Raw genomic sequence first — 16,948 nt, forward strand, 5'->3', positions numbered from 1 at the left:
CAGGCTTTCCACACATGACTAATGTACAAGGGCCAGAACAATGAAGCCTTTCACGCATGTACTAGGCTTCGCTCCATAGATTCATCAGTAATTGATGGGGCTGTCTTCTGGTAAAGTGGGGAAATCAGCACAGTCTAATTGCTCTGTCTCAGGATGTCTATATCCTTACCAGCCTTGCCCTCAGGTGAGCGCTCGGGCTGCCAGATCATCTGCAAAATTGCCAGGGAGAGCTGAGATGGGCAGTATGCAAAGAAAGAAAACTCTTCAAATCACCAAGAGCCATAACAAATAAGTTTGCAAAGAAAACAGCAATTATGTCATAGAATACTCCGATTAATTTGAAAATATTGATCTCAAGGATGCAAGAAGCTACAATATTACATTTAAGACATTTTACTCCTAGTGTCACAGTACTAACATATCCATTAGCTATGATTCAAAAGGAACTAGAAGCAAAACAAAATTGCATGTAAGAAGAATGGAGAATATTTTCAAGAAGAAAAAGGAATTATTTTGATACATAACAAATTTTTAAAATGCTATAATGTAATGCAGAGATTGAAAAAAATGACCCTAGTTACATAAGAAATCCCTAACTGCATATAAATTATGAATATAGTTAAAATGGTATTGTTTCTCTGACACCAAGTACTTAGCATTTTGTGAAATCAATACTCATAATGATCCATGATGAACACATTAGAAGATTAAAAATATGCATTGATAATTATAACATCAAATATGAAAACGATACATACTACAACTATAAATGAGTCGGCCATCTCTCTACAACACATATAAACACATATGCAGACAGTCTAGCTATGTCCACTGAGAGTGTATAGAAGCAAAGACCCCTCCCTCGGAGCAACGAGCATATCTAGAACTCATTTCTATATACATTCTCCATTCAAAGAAATCAGGGCTCTTTGAGCAAATATCTGATTCCAGGGTGGCGCTGGGAAAGTCAAGAACATCTTGCTATGCCAGGAAGTAAACAAGTACTCAAAGGTTGATAAAGACATGTTAAAAGGATATAGGAGTCTTTGTGAAGGAAGTCCTCCTAGCCAAATCTGAAATAATCCGAACATCTAAATAAATAATGATAGAAAGAGATCATAATCCATGAACCATACTAAGACTCCTTGAGTCCATACTGGTGTAAATAAATAACTGAATAAATAAATAAGAAAGGAAGGCTCTTCCTTACAGTAAAATGTAATTAATGTGGAAGAAATAATGGAATTAGAAAATCATCATTTGGCAACCATTCTGTAATAACTGCTTCAGACAAGAATCACAAATGAAGTTAAAACTAATAAAAGTTGATGAGAAATAGATATTTTACAGTCTCAAAGCACCTCCTGGCAAAAGGAACAATTTTAAGTCCACAATGGAGAAAACAGACCAACTCTACCTTAACCAAGTAAGCAAGGTTAATATCACCAGCAATGGGACAAAGAGATAGCCTATCTGCTGATATAATATAATAAGAAGCACAGAGCACTTCTGTGGCTTTTCTGCCAAAAATGCATAACCTGAATCAAATTCTGAGGAAACAGACAAACCTAATTAAAGAATATTACAAAAACTAAATAGGCTATGCTCTTCAAAAATGCCAAGGTCATAAATGTTAAAGATTTAGGAACTATTTTAGATGAAAGAAACTAAATAGACATGACAGCTATATGCAACATGTATTCCTAAATTGGATCCTAGATCCTGACTGTCTTCTTTTTGTTTGTTTTCTATGAAGGACAGTAGTGGGACAATTGGAAAAATTTGAATACTTTCCACATTTTGATAATTATTATAGTGATTCTGTATGAGAATGTCCTTGTTTTTTGGAAACTCACAATTAACTATTTAGGGAAAATAGAAGTATATGTCTGCAACTCTCAAATAGTTCAGAAAAAAGACACTAGGTAGAGCTAAAGCAAATATGGTAAAATTATAACATTTGGGGAATCTGGGTGAAGGGGATATAAAAACTGCTATACTGTTTCTGCAACTTGCATTTAAGTCTAATTTTTTTTCAAAATAAAATTTAAAAAATAAAATAAAATATATGTGCCAACTCCTCTCACAAACATGGAAAGGAATGAAAGCATTAACAAGTGTATTTACACCACAAACTGACATCTCATTATATTACTTAAGTGCATGAAATGACCTTTACATTTAAATCTGTGACACCATTTTCAAGGGAAAGAACAACTTTAATATTGTAAAAAGTACACATAAGCTACCATGAGCATATATAAAACACTGTAGCAATGTTCTCTTGGTAGAACACTGTCTTCCCCCCACAGGCCATAAGCCGCAGAGCACTAAGTCAGATCATCTGTGAATCCCCAACATTTAAATACTCAACAAACATTTAGAGAAATGAACTGAAACAAACTACACAGATAATCCCTATCTAACAGATTTCTTGTTATAATCAACTCTAAGATTCCATTCTGGTTGTTAAAGTTGCTGGGATATGGATTTGTGACATTAGTTCTCAAACTAAACCCAGAAACAGAATCTTCCACATCCAGGAATACTAAATCCAAGTCAGACTCTAGGAAACCAGTTTACAAGACGCTGCACAGCTCGGAACACAACATAGTTGAGGGTCCCTTGGACACTAATTCTGTTTTCCCTCCCTAAGAGAGGAATGTAGCCTTGAACAAAGAAAGGCCATTATTATAAACGCTGCTGTTAAAAAACAGAATAGAAAAGGTCTGTGATGCCCCGAGGACCGACGCACCACGATCGGAGCCCTATGAGGGCTGCTGGGCTCCCGGGGAAGCTGCACTGAGAGGCTCTTTACCTGTTCCTACTCCTCGTGACCGCCCACTCCCAGTGCGCTTCTGTATCCATGGAAATCCAAATGGGAATTTCACTACAAAAAGTAAGACCTGATTTTCAACTTTATTTACTTAGCAACATCAAGAAGACTAACGGGATAAATGGAATGATTTGCACATCTCTACGCATTAGCAAAGACGGATAGAGGACCACTCTCTGTGGATGGGGCTGGGAGAAACATTTTTTTTTAATATTCAAAACATGGTCCTGAAATACACATTCCACCTAGGAAGATTAAGTTAAATAGAAAGAAATATGCAAGGCAGTAAAGGTATATATGAGAAGAACCTAATTTAATGGTATAGACATTAAATGCTAGTATCTTTCAGAGAAGAGGAAGATTAAGATGGATTGTAGCAGTTGGTGAAAGTATTTTTTTAAAAATACTTTCTTTAAATTAAAAAAAGTTTTATTGTACAACACACGGAATATAGCCAATATTTTATAATAATTATAAATGTAATATAAGCTCTAAAAACTGTGGATTACTATGTTGTACACCTGAAACTTATATTGTATATCAACTATACCTCAATTTAAAAAAAGAAAAAATAGTTTGCAAATGAAGTAAACATTATCCAAAAGCCCCTTGAAAACACTGCTAAATTTTGGTAGCCTTATAAATAGACTAAGAAAAAGAAAAATTATAAGCTAAATCTTAAAACTTAAGGAAGAACTAAATTTTTATAAAATTTATAACTTTAATAAATTAAATATTCCTTTCAAACCCCCCCAAAATGTTTTAAGTGACTTATGCCTTACCTTGTTCCAGAAAAGATTTAAGCCCTATTACAAGGAAAGGTAAATTATAACATGAAAAGTACACCAGAAATGAAAGAAAAACAAAAGGTATGTAAACAGTGGAACCAGCTAAAAAGTATCTACCACATTTGATAAGAGAGCACTAAACTTTACTTAACAACAAAAGGAAACCCGGCCAGTTATATAACTCATAATTTATTTATGCAAATGATTCCCACTCAGAAGTACAATTTCAATAGTAACATGAAATAGAAATCTAGACCTGCTGTGTGGGGAAAGAATTGGGACAGAGGTAATAATCTTAAAGCAAACACTGCAGAACACCCAGTGGAACAAGAGTGTAAAGGGCATCAACTCAGACTTCAGGCACCAAGACAAAGTGCAAAGCAGTAAAAGCAGTTCTCTTTGTAAAATATTATTAATCAAATATCTACCTCAACCAAAATAAAATATTTACAAAGCTTCTATATACTAGTGCTACTTCCTGCTCTATCCTCCCAAACACTGCAAAACGTACACCAAGGCAAGTAAATGAAACATCTTATTGAATAAGATTATTACTCATCGTTCTACCAAAGACAGTTTTAATTTTAAATTACTGAAAAAGTAGCACCTTCTTTCTGGCTGTAGTAAACTGGCAAAGGTCACAACTTCTTGGAGATTATAAAATTCCATTATCTAGGCTTCCCTGGTGGCGCAGTGGTTGAGAGTCCGCCTGCCAATGCAGGGGACACGGGTTCATGCCCCGGTCCGGGAAGATCCCACATGCCGCAGAGCGGCTGGGCCCATGAGCCATGGCCGCTGAGCCTGCGCGTCCGGAGCCTGTGCTCCGCAACGGGAGAGGCCACAACAGTGAGAGGCCCGCGTACCGCAAAAAAAAAAAAAAAAAAAAAAAAAAAAAAAAAAAAATTCCGTTATCTATATTTGAAGAATATCTTCCTCCCTTACTAGAGCAGCTGTTTCCACTTTGGGATTTAAAGTACCACTAAACTTTTTAAAAATTGGGGGACATATACTAGATTACCAACTATTTTATACTACCAAGTGAGGACACTTAAAAAATAATAACCAAAAACAAATTTAAAAAAGAGAGGAAGAAAATGTGAGTTTATTAAAAATACACACAAAAAAGACTGATTTTCCTAATTTTGCTTAAGACTAGTAGAAGTTTCATCATCAAGTACTATTTTGGATTAGAGTAGCTCTCAAATATTTTTGATTATGGCCAACATAGGTGAAGCAAAAGACTCTAAAAGCGTACTTAAACCACTGTTTTCAACTTTTTTAGTAGAAAATTAATTCTGTGATGAAGAACTGGAAAATAACAAAATCAAAAAGCTGCACTAAGCATGTCACCAGTAGCAAAAAGGAGCTGTATACTACTTAACTTACTAGAAAAAAAAGTGAACTTCAACACATGGTTTTATATTATAATGTCCCAAGAGCTTTAATAGAACCCAGAAAACTTATCACTCTTGCCTTTATATTTATTTCAATAATTTAAAAAAAACTCACTGGCAGTACATCACAAAGGTTATAGTATACAAATGTCACTAGTTTAACAATGGGAGTAGAGATCATTTGCATTTGAGCCAAAAATAACATTTTTAAATGTAGTTATTGGATAACAGGCATCAAAACCACTACACTGTTAATATAAATATTAATCCTGTGTAGTCTTTTCTAATTTGTCTCCTATGGTTTTATTACAACACAGACTGTGAATAACAACCATCATCAGAAGGCACGTTAAACAAATTAAAGGAGCCAGTGGACAAGCAGCCTGGGATTTTCAATAATTGGCAGCATTAAACTGGGTTTGCAAAGTTTGGAAAAGTGAAGCTTCCAAGAGTTAAATGAGATCCAGGCCTTAACGACCACCAGGATTCAGGCTCTAGGTGACTGCCCCAAAAGCTGCCCTCACTACAGCTCAACTAGATTCAGTAACTCCTCCAAATATATTCTAATGAAAACTTAAAAAGAAACCTTAGATCTTATCTAAGATCCTGGGGGATGAGATGCAACAGTGTGATAAATATGCACATATAGGATGAGGACATATGGATAAAGACATGGGTAGAAAAAAAGTATGTCTCATTTGCCCCAGGTGAGCACTTTTCTATCCTCCAAATCACCTAAAAAGCAGTAGGCTATAAAAAAAGGTTAGGTAAAACTATCTACTGACTTGTCGTTCAGAACATGATACAAAAAATTAATCTAATAGAAAGCAAAGAAAGATAAATTATGACTCAGTGTACTTACCCAGAAAAGAAAAAAAGAAGTTAACATCAATGCATATTTAACTACAAACAAATTTGTTTATTATTATTAAATTAGAGAGACAATAAGGTGAGTGCGAAAGAGAAACTGCCTGGACTGAAAGCAAAAGGGTGTGATTTAGGGCCAACTACTTAAACCTGCTGTGCTAAATTTTCTTAATCTAAAAAATGAGGATAATAATGGTTCATAACTCAAACCATTACACAAGCTGATATTTGTTATGTTTCTAGACGAGTGCCTAGTACATAGTAAACATGTCAGTGATTATTATTTCTGTTTAAAATTATTTTTAACACCACAGAGAAGAATTTGTAAATCTGATCAAGCATTAAAAAAAGTCTATATTCTCTTTCAAGAGGTCCTGTTGGCTTGTATAAAGTTTCATCAGTAAGGAAATATATACATATATAAAATATATATATATACATATATATATATATATATATATATATATATATGCTGAAACTTTATCATCACTTAATCTCAAATATCTACTAGGTTGATAATTGTTTAAAGTCACCTACCTGCCAAGTATAACCCTTTATGATTTCTGAAGGCATTGGAATTACAAGGAGATTTTGAAAAATAAATGCAGCCTGAAATTAAAGGAAAAAAATGTCAATACTGCCATCTTGTTGTCATGTCTGAAATAACCAATACAGTGTTATTTAATAACAAAAAAGCATATCCCTGGTCAGCTGCACATGCTGAGAGGTCATTATGAGAACTCCCCACTGCCCTTCCTGTTAGGTGATGACATAGTAGTGGGGGAAACTACTTCACCAGCAAAGATATTTTTTCCTATTTCAGAATTTTGTCTTTCCAGAAAATGATCTGTAAACCATAAACTGTTCTGGTAGTATTTAAGAAATCTACTTCATGTTTCTATTATCCTCCTACAGATCATATACACACACCTTTCTCCCCATCTCTTTCTTCCTCTCTCATACAAGCTCCTCCCAATAAAAAACTGCTAACTAGAAATACAAACCACAAATGTCCAACTTAACCTCCTAGGTCCTGAAGATGGTCAAATTAAAAAATCATACTAATTATGAACACTGATTATCTATTTAGTGAAAGATTATAACGGGAGAATAACCAGAGTAACAGAGGGGATCCAAAGGGAGTGAAATTTTCAACCACCTTAACTGGAAGCCAGTAGACAGTCTTTAAAGTTGGTCAATCAAGAGGAAGCTACAAGTTTAAGCATTATTATTAAAAAAAAAACCAAATAATAAGAAAACTACAGCCTTTGGATTTTGAAACTGGAAACTGGCTAATGGTGGGCCCAGGAGCTGCTGTTTTCTTTACAAGCTTCTAAGCATTATTCGATTACTGTTCTTAAAATGGTCTGCATCAATCATCACTTTGATAAAAGCAGCAGTAAAGAAAATAACAAACTATTTAGAAAGAATTAAAATAGCATTTACTTTTCCTCTTACATGTTATATAATAAATACTACAGAGTATTTTGACAGCCCCTTAAGTAAAGCTTTATAAACTTAAACACTGAGATCATATAAAAGTAATTTCCTGTGAACTACTTTTCAATGTGTAATAAAATAGAAGAGTCCATTTAAAATGCACTGAATTCTGCTTTGATCTTTCAGAGTAAAGGACTCCTGTTCTGACTGTGAATCAATACCATTTTGTTCTCTATAACCATTTCATTTCAGTTGTTCGCAGGTCAGAGAGACAACGGTCAGTGGTGAGCCCACAGTGTTGAACAGGGAGTATGGTTCCTAAGAACTACCACAACAGGTCTCTGAGGGAAAACGGGTGGGGCTAAACAGACAGGCCTACCTCCCGGCGTACCATGCTACACTCCGACTGGTCCAGAAGAATGTTCACCACGGTTCCCCAGAGCCCACCAGAAATGTTTTGACAACTGTTTGCTAAGGCCACACAGCCAGTTTCAAGGGTAGTCAGTGCCGATCCTAATCCCAGTGAAGTGAACCTCACCTGTTCAAATTAGAGAAAACGTTGTGAAACCAGAGAACCCGATTTCACAACATGAATTCTCAATTTTTCTGGTACATAAAATATCACATTTTTATGACACTGTCTTGACGATCCTAAATTATAAGATACTTAAAGAATACTGTCCTATAAGTTTATAAGCGAATAAAACTCCTATTCCATGATTTAAGAAAAGTAATAATATAGGTTATAAAAGCTAAATAAAAGCAAACGTCACAAAAAGTCAAAACCAGCTATAAGTAAGACTAAAAATTATAGTTCAAAAGTCTTTTTCTAGGGAAAGCACAGGGTGCTTCCGTATCTTTCATGAACATGATTCTTGTTTATTTCTCAGTTTTAAGAGGATACTATTATTTTGTTCCACCTTCCTTAATTTTTCAGTGTTTCTTTCAAACAAATGGTTTTAACTTCTTTGAAACTTCTTTTCAAACAGAAGTAATTGAATTATCTTTTTATAAGGTACTTAGTATCTTCCCCAAAATTCTTTTAAAAGAAAAATGTTTCAAGAGATTGACATGGTGTAATGTTTGCCATCGTACCCCCACTGCTCAAGCTACGTATCGGGTGAACTTGTGAATTTTGATTTCAGAACAGAGTTTCACTGATAACCACAGGGTAACAAACAGCACTGCAGTCATAAGGCAGTCAAGCACCAAGTCCAAGTTCAATGTGGCTCAAGAATGTATCTCTAGCTGTTAACAGCACTATATTATATACACAAAAAATTGCTAAGAGGGTAGATCTTATGGTAATTGTTCTAATCACAAAAACAAGCAGTAAGAGGACAGAAGAAACTTCTGTAGGTGAAGGATATGTTTATGGCATTGAATCTGGTGATGTATATTTCAGGGCTGTATACTTATCTCCAAATTCATGAAATTGTACACATTAAATAGGTACAGCTTTTTGTATGTCAATCATATCTCAATAAAGTGGTTTAAAAAAATCAAATCAGTAGACAAATGGCTAAAACTGGAAAATTCATTAATATAAAACGCTGCACTGTAATGATACTATTCTATTACATGACACTGAAAAGTCACTTGGCTGCTATCCTTCTAAACTGTTTAAAAATGGCTGGACTTCTCCAATAATATTTTGCTGTTCTTTATAAAACTGATAGATTCTATAATAGTTCCTTTCTTACTATTTTTAATCTGTACTCTGAATCTGACTGAATAGGGGGTACCATGAACTGAATTATGTACCCCCAAAATTCATATGTTGAAGCCCTAACTCCTAATGTATTTGAGGAGAGGGTTTTTAGAAGATAATTAAGGTTAAATGAGACCATGAGGATTGGGTCCTAATCTGATAGAATTGGTGGCCTTATAAGAAGAGGAGGAGAGAAAAGGTCATGTGAGCATGCAATGAAAAGGGAACCATCTGAAAGCCAGAAAGAGTCCTCACCAAACTTGACCATGTGGGTGGGCACTTTGATCTTCACGTCCAGCCTCCAGACGTGTGAGAAAATAAATTTCTTTGTTCAAGCTACCTAGTCTATGGTGTTTTATTATGCAGCCCAAACTGACCAAGACAGGGGGTAAATATAGCTTAAGGTATAGCACTAAAATAACCTCATTTTGGAAAATATGAACAAGTATATGCATACATGTTTTGTTTCATTTGTTCTTTAATCTACACATAATGGACTCGATTTTCCTTCACACTGACCTCTGGGTCTCGGTCAACCCACAACGGAATCAACCAAGCCAATCCCTGTTGAGTGGTAGCATGTTCTTCACTGTGACTACCCAAAGGCAAGAACCAAAGTGACATCCACTCCTAGAATGAAAAAAAGGGAACAGAAACACATCAGATACATTTCTAAGGATAAAACAGAGTTCAAAATAACTGAATTTTTAAAAATCAAAACAAAGTAGAAATATGCTTAAGACTTGGTTTTAATTCATTATTTAGCCAACACAAGGCAAACAACAATCTCAGCTCCTCCTTAAAAAGTTATACATAACAATTTTTCTTCAGAACAGCTACTTTCCCCATGATTTAGATAAAACATAGTTCTCTAGTGCATGCAGATTTCAATCAAAATAAGTTTAAAATAAAATTCAGATTTGTGTAATATACAGCTTCTAAGAAACATCTTTGACAAAAATCATTTTTGTCTCCTAAAAAGACAAGTCAAAAGACATTTTCCTAGAGTAAACATATAGGCTTGAAACGTGTTAGACACAGCACATTCCCTTTCTAGCAACTGTGGGAAGACAGACAGCTTTGAAAGCTCTCACCGAGCTCTGGGCCTGGGCCATCATCTCATGGGATAAGTGAAGCAAGCAGAGAACCGTGCTCTTTGTGACACCTTTTCCCATGAAGGACATAGCATTTCCTCCACGCTCCACATAAAAAGAAGTAATGACCTGAAAAACGAATGCAAACAATTTTGTGGCAGCTTTACTCTTAGTGGCTAAATATATACCTTTCTACTGACTTGTCTGAATTGAATCCTAACCACATAAAGTATATTATAATATTCTTAGTTTATACATTTAAAAGTGGTTAAGAAGGTAAATTTTATGTTATGTGTATTTCACCACAATTAAAACAAACATTCTTAGTTTAAATTGTTTTCCTTTGGAATTTGTACAAAGAATGTGTAGTATCCTCCTAGAAGATTTTGTGATTTAAAATATGCTCGTAACATTCTTCAAATGTTATAGTATCCTTTAAGTAAAAGAGTTTATTTTATAAATACCTTGTTGAAAAGTATACTTAGAAATTGCTAGCTATATAAAACTCTTACTAACTACCAGATTTAGGCTAAGTTTTCTGGAAGTATGGTTTGAATGTAAATGGACATTTACATTTCTAAGCGATCTTAGATTTCTACTCCATATTTAAGCATATATTTATTACTTAAATCATTGCCTGTCAACTTTTTCTCTCCCACATACCTGAGGGCTTTAACACATTTCCATCAGTAACAACAAAAGAAATGTTTCTTATCTGAAGCTATTATGCCCTTATCTGAGAAGCTGAATCAGAATGAACATGGGGAGTTAGGACACAGCAGTCTGAGAAAAAGTCCTTCCACCTGATTTAGAAAATCCTTTAAAATATGTGACAAACTCTTCTGGAAAATTTCTGTGTAAATCACATATTGTCCCCCATATAGAGGTTCAATAAATATTTGTTGACACTGAATAACAAGCATCATTACAGCTTTCAACTCAAAATAAAAAATTTAAAGTGACAAAAGATCACTTTATAATTCACAAAATTTTAATAAAAAAAAGAATGCTAACTATATTTAGGTGCCAATACATTATGAAGGAAAAACTTGTGAATCAAAGCAATCAAAACCACATGTTATCTAATACAGCAGAAAGTATTTCAATTCATCCACCCAAGGACTCAATGCTTTTATTCAGCACAGTAAGCCATTTTGTCTTATAACAGAGACTACTTTTTAGTTTGGATTCTTTTCAGCTCATGCAGCAAAGAAGATTAGTTTAAAAAAAATGGCATAAATATAAATCAAGTTAGGCACAGCTTATTTAACAAAAGCAATTTATTCGTAAGATAACTTGGGGATTTTGACTTAAATCAGAATTTTCATAAACCAAATAACTGTATAGTATGTCTGAAAATGAAACAGTTTGGCCAGGGGTTAACAACTACAGGTGACTGCTACAGGAGCCCTGCTCTACTATTCTTTCTGCCTATGTATATGTTTAAGGTTTTTATAATTAAAAGTTTAAAACTTTAAGGGACTATTTTAGAAGAGATCCAAATGATCAAGTCTTTATTATCTTCTTATACGTCACTGGAGAGAGCTATATTGTCATGGTTTAGGTTCTAGCTTAAAAGGGATAAGTCAAGAACGTTGATATTATCTCCTTTCAACTTACCATCAGATCCCTGGAATTATACTTCATATATAATTTTTAAGGCTTTATTTATCATAGTTTATTCACCTATCATAATGAATCATGCTTAGTCTAAAAGTCTCATTTCCCAACCACAAAAGGCAAATACTGCATTCAAATTTCACTGTGCAGAAACAAAATATCTAATAATGAATTACAACCTCCATCTAAAAAGGAATCAGCTTTAATCACTGAGAAACTATGAAGCAAATCATTTGGACCAACAATGGCTTGTTTCAATGTCCAGTTACATGAGCATTACTTTATTCTCTAAAAGATCAATTTAGCCAGTAGTAAAATAAAGAAACCTGTTTATCTAGCTAAGTAAGCAGAAGGACCCAAGTAAGATTTAATAGGACTCCGACACAATTTCTAACAAAAGTGACAGGTTTTTTTCATATTATTTTCCTGTCATTTAATGTAAAGACATAAAGATTTTCTTCCCAAGATGTTATATGAAGCATAACATGTGCTCCTCTGTTTATACCAAATAAAGATTTGTTATCAGGTTTTCATAACAGTGAAACATTATAAAACAAGCATCACACTTTATATCTATTCCTTAGCTAATAAACTGTATTGATTTTTATTACCTCAAAGACAACTGAGCTTAAAATGACAGTATTGTCTTTTTTCCCCCCGACTTCTTACTGAGAACTAAGCTTTTTTGTTCTCCAATAACATAGAAAGCTCATTTTAATTTCAGGTATTTGAAACACAGGTGTGATCTGAAGTCTCTCCTGTTACACAATTTTACAAACAAAAGTACTTCTGAGGGTTTCTAAATATAAACAATGTAACACTTCTTCAATTACTGCTGTAGTAGGTCCTCACATATCCCTGATCTGAAACAGATAAAAATCACTTAATAGAGGAGATGTTTTCCAAAAGGTTTTTAAATGGAGTATTTATAAATCACATTACAAATAATGCTATAAATTAGGTACTTGTAGACTGAATTATATTAAATGCATTGGAGGAGCTTATTTCTTAAAAAACACTATGGTAAGTTTTTAGCTAATACATCTATTCTAAAAAATTCATATTATTTCTGATCATGGACACCTTGAAGCATGAGATAACTAATTTACTGACAGTTTGCTCTTTTTCAGTATTTACAAGTATTCAAGATAAAAAAATTATTTCATTAAAGTGACTACACTAAAATTCATATTAAATTTTATAGTACAGCTGAGAGTATTTAGAATTTTGAAATATTTTTTAAAAAACAAGATGTACTTTTGGAAACAAATCCTAGATAATATCATCTGAAGCATGATTTACAGCTCAATATATAAACATCACCTAAAGTATGATTTAATAATGAAAATACAAAAATTAAACACACATCATTTACATTCATTTACATCACATTTCCAGTTATTCAAACTTTATTCTAATTTTAAAATCATAGATAAGATACAACTAAATTATTCACTATCTGTCCACTATGTACAAATCACTGTCCTAGGCCAGTGGGGAGCTGAGGGTAGCGGAAATGGTCCACAGATGATTCTCACAAGCTCACAGTCTAACAGATCAAAGCATAAAGCAAAATAAAAATACAATGTATTAAGTGCCATAATAGTGGCATATATAAACTGCTTGAGGTACATAACCTGTAGAAGAGATCAGTCAGCCAAGTAATACTTACTGGGTGACTATGTGTGAAAGAATAAGAAAAGGCTTACTAAAGGAAGGCAAATGAACAAGTGAGATCTTCAACTTTGTGTAGAGATTGCCACCCAAAGAGAAAAGAAGCTATATAAAAGAAAGACTTTTTTTTTTTTTTTGCGGTACACGGGCCTCTCACTGTTGCAGCCTCTCCCGTTGCGGAGCACAGGCTCCGGACACGCAGGCTCAGCGGCCATGGCTCACAGGCCCAGCCGCTCCGCGGCATGTGGGATCTTCCAGGACTGGGGCACGAACCTGTGTCCCTTGCATCGGCAGGCGGACTCTCAACCACTGTGCCACCAGGGAAGCCCAAGAAACAGACTTTTTAAGCATGCTTTTTTATTTAATGAGAAGAACCACATATAACTGAAACTTCAAGAGATGTGGGGAAAATTTTAAACGGAGATAAGACTCAAAATGCTAGATTATAATGAGCCTTATGCACTTGAAAAAGGAGATTGGGAGTGAAAGGTTTCTGTTTCGAAGGATGATCTGGTGGTGGGTAGAGACCAGTGGCAAGTAGAAACGTACAGCACAAAAAGGAATAGGAAGTTACGGACACGATTTGGTCAAAACATTCCATGTCTAGAAAGCCCATCACTTCTGATCAGTTTATTCATGTTCCAAACCTCTCTCTACACTGCTTCCTACAGGAGCCTTGCCTGAATTCCTAACAGTTAAAGATGCCAACCTCTATAACTGAACCTTTCAAGGCAAGCAATGCTGGCAGACTTGGTCACTAAGCAAACAGTGATCCATTTATAGATCTAGACAGTTTATTACTTACATAAAAAGCATAAGCAAGAGTAGGCAAAGGTGCCAGCTCTCAGTGTCCCTTTTACAGGGTGACACTGAAACAAAGGGGCCAGATGACAGCAGTGCAATGGCAGCGCACTCTTGCTGAGGAGCTCAGGCCAAGCTGCAGCTGAGCCATCTATAGCCTGCTGCCGTACCCCAAGGGAGCGAGGCAGAAAGCCCGCGAGTGCATCAGAACCCAGGAGGTGATAAAAACAGGCCCGTGACACACTTCCTAAGAGAAAGTGAAGTGAATGAGCAACGGCCTTGTAGCAGTTCCTTACAGGCTTCTCACGTTCCAAAAGGATCACAGGAAGTTCTGCCAGAGCTTAGATCAGCCGTACCTAAGCCCTGCCTATGTGGCCCATGTGCAAACACACAAAGCTGCCAGGGTACCGTGGCAAAGCTGTTCTCTTACAGAAACCTATCACTGCTCTATTCACTGCAACATTCGTAAAATATACTGGACTAAATGATGATGAAAACAAGGCATAAAGTTAAGGCCATGACTGGAAGGTGATTAGAGCTAAAAATATATTTTTGAGAAAATTAAAAAAAAAATCAGTGAAATAAGGCTCTACCTTAAAAAGGTAGGAAAAAGCCACAAATTAAACCAAAATAAGAAGGATATAAATACAGGCAGAAATTAATAAAAGAGGGGAAAAAACATTAAAGGGGGATAAACAAAGCCAAAGATTCATTCTTTGAAAAGACTAATAAAACATACAAACCACTAGTAAGGTCAATCAACAAAACTGGAGAGAAGGAAAAATCAATGTCTGGAATGAAATGGGACCTCACTACAGATCTGACAGATATTTTAAAAACAAGATGATGTGATGAACAATTTTAGGGCAATGAATTTGAAAATTCAGATAAAATTCAGTAAAACATAGCTTACTAAGATTGACACACAAAAAATAGGAAATCTGAGCAATTCTAGATCTACTTTAAAAATTTACTTCATCTATAATCTTCCCAAAAAGAAAACTCCAGTCCCAGATTGCTATACTGTCAACTTAACATTTAAGGAAGAAATAACACCAATTCAAGCCAACTATTCCAAAAAGAAAAAAGAGGAAGTTACATAAAGAAAAAGAGAAAATTATATAAGGATGGACTTATTTTGATATTAAAAAACTGACAGAAGTTTTATGAGAAAGAAGATAGATATAGTAATTCTAGAAACTTTTTTTGCCAATGAAAATAGGTAGAATAATTCTAAAAACATTAACAAACTCAATCTGTTTATATATAAAAAGAATAATACATCACAAACTAGTTGAAATTTTTCCAGAAATGTAAGGTTGTTTACCATTTTTAAATCAACCAATGTAATCCATCATCTTATGGAATACAAAAAAAAAAAAACCATATGATTATCTTAAAAGATACAGAAAAAGCAATACACACTTATGATTAAAAAAAATTGTTAGCAAAGTAAGACTAAAAGAAAATGTCCTTAATCTGACTTTTCTTTAAGTAATTGAAAAAAGACTACCACAAACAGCTTACTAAAAGATAAAACATTAAAGGCCTTTCCTTTGAGTTTGGAAGCAAGGACTGCTGGGTACACAATTAACATATAAAAACTGAATATATTTCCATACATCAGCAATAGTTAGAAAATAAAATTTCACAGAAGATATAATATACTCATTTTCAACACAAGTGTACAGTGGCAGTATCTAAAATTGCCCTAAACAGGAAGAAAGAGAAGCCAAATTGTCCTTCAGCATTGTAGTAGAGAGAATACTACACAAAAATGAAATTAAACTCCACCTACAGGAAGCAAAATGAGTTAACTCTCATAAGCATAATGTTAAAAAGAAATACATTCCATTTAACAAAATCAAGAGAATGAGAAATTATTGTATATATGGACACATAATTAAGTGGTAAAACCATCAAGAAATGCAAAGAAGTTATTACCGTAAAAATCAAAATAACAACTACCTTCAGAGGAGTAGAGACTGGAAGTGGTTATGACGGAAGCTTCTAGGGTGGTGGCTACTCTCTATCTTAGGATCAGGGTGGTGACATGTGTGTTCATTATGTGATAATCAATGAACTATGTATTTACGTTTTGTGTATTTTCTGCATGTGTTGTATTTTACAACAAAAGCGTTAATAAATGCAAAATAAGTTACCCAAATAAAGGGGCTTAATGAAGTGTAAGCCTTACTTTTCTTGAAAATGAGCTTATTCATAAAAGTAATCTTACTTATATATTTGCTAATAAAAATCATTAACACATTTAACCATTAATGAGCCATAAACACTGAATAATAATCTACATTAAATATAATAACACATACAGTACACCTAATATTGTGCCTGGTACACACTGAGTGGTCAGTAAATAGTAAATAGCTATCATTTGGGGGTTTGTAAATAGCTATCATTTAGGGGTTTTATTATTGCTGTTTATAGTTATTGACTATTTTTACTTACTTCGAGGAGACCTGACAAGTACTTCACACAAATTTCTAGTGGCTTTGTGAAAGGAGAGTGTGAGCTCCATCCCGGGAATGCTGTAAGGTGGGCCATCCCTCGTAAGGTCCTCTCGAGGGACGGCAGGCCGTAGAAGCGAGGAGCATCCGTGACTCTCAGACACTGGAGCAGTTTCAGAGCCAGCTGCGTTTGGAAAACGTAAAAAAGTTCCAAGCATTTCCTGTGTATGTAAAGGAGGAAAAAGAATCAACCACGGA

General features: G+C 34.6%; 1 protein-coding gene across 11 annotated transcripts in view; it reads right to left on the minus strand.

Moving 5' to 3' along the window:
• The window catches only part of RTTN (rotatin), a 137,855-nt gene that overhangs the window by 55,768 nt on the left and 65,139 nt on the right, over nt 1-16,948 (minus strand). For 9 of the 11 annotated variants that reach the window (XM_027118736.1, XM_027118735.1, XM_027118738.1 and 6 more), the window contains 5 exons: nt 16,692-16,911; nt 10,131-10,259; nt 9,556-9,666; nt 7,705-7,863; nt 6,423-6,494 (listed from right to left, as the gene is read on the minus strand). In XM_027118736.1, coding sequence (XP_026974537.1) covers nt 6,423-6,494; nt 7,705-7,863; nt 9,556-9,666; nt 10,131-10,259; nt 16,692-16,911 — 691 coding nt within the window. The remainder of the gene's footprint in view (nt 1-6,422; nt 6,495-7,704; nt 7,864-9,555; nt 9,667-10,130; nt 10,260-16,691; nt 16,912-16,948) is intronic. The other 2 variants (XM_027118737.1, XM_027118739.1) reach the window with 2 other exon arrangements.

Source organism: Aethalodelphis obliquidens, unplaced genomic scaffold, assembly GCF_003676395.1.
Source record: "Aethalodelphis obliquidens isolate GAN/ISIS:26980383/991018 unplaced genomic scaffold, ASM367639v1 scaffold19, whole genome shotgun sequence".
Classification (NCBI taxonomy): domain Eukaryota; kingdom Metazoa; phylum Chordata; class Mammalia; order Artiodactyla; family Delphinidae; genus Aethalodelphis; species Aethalodelphis obliquidens.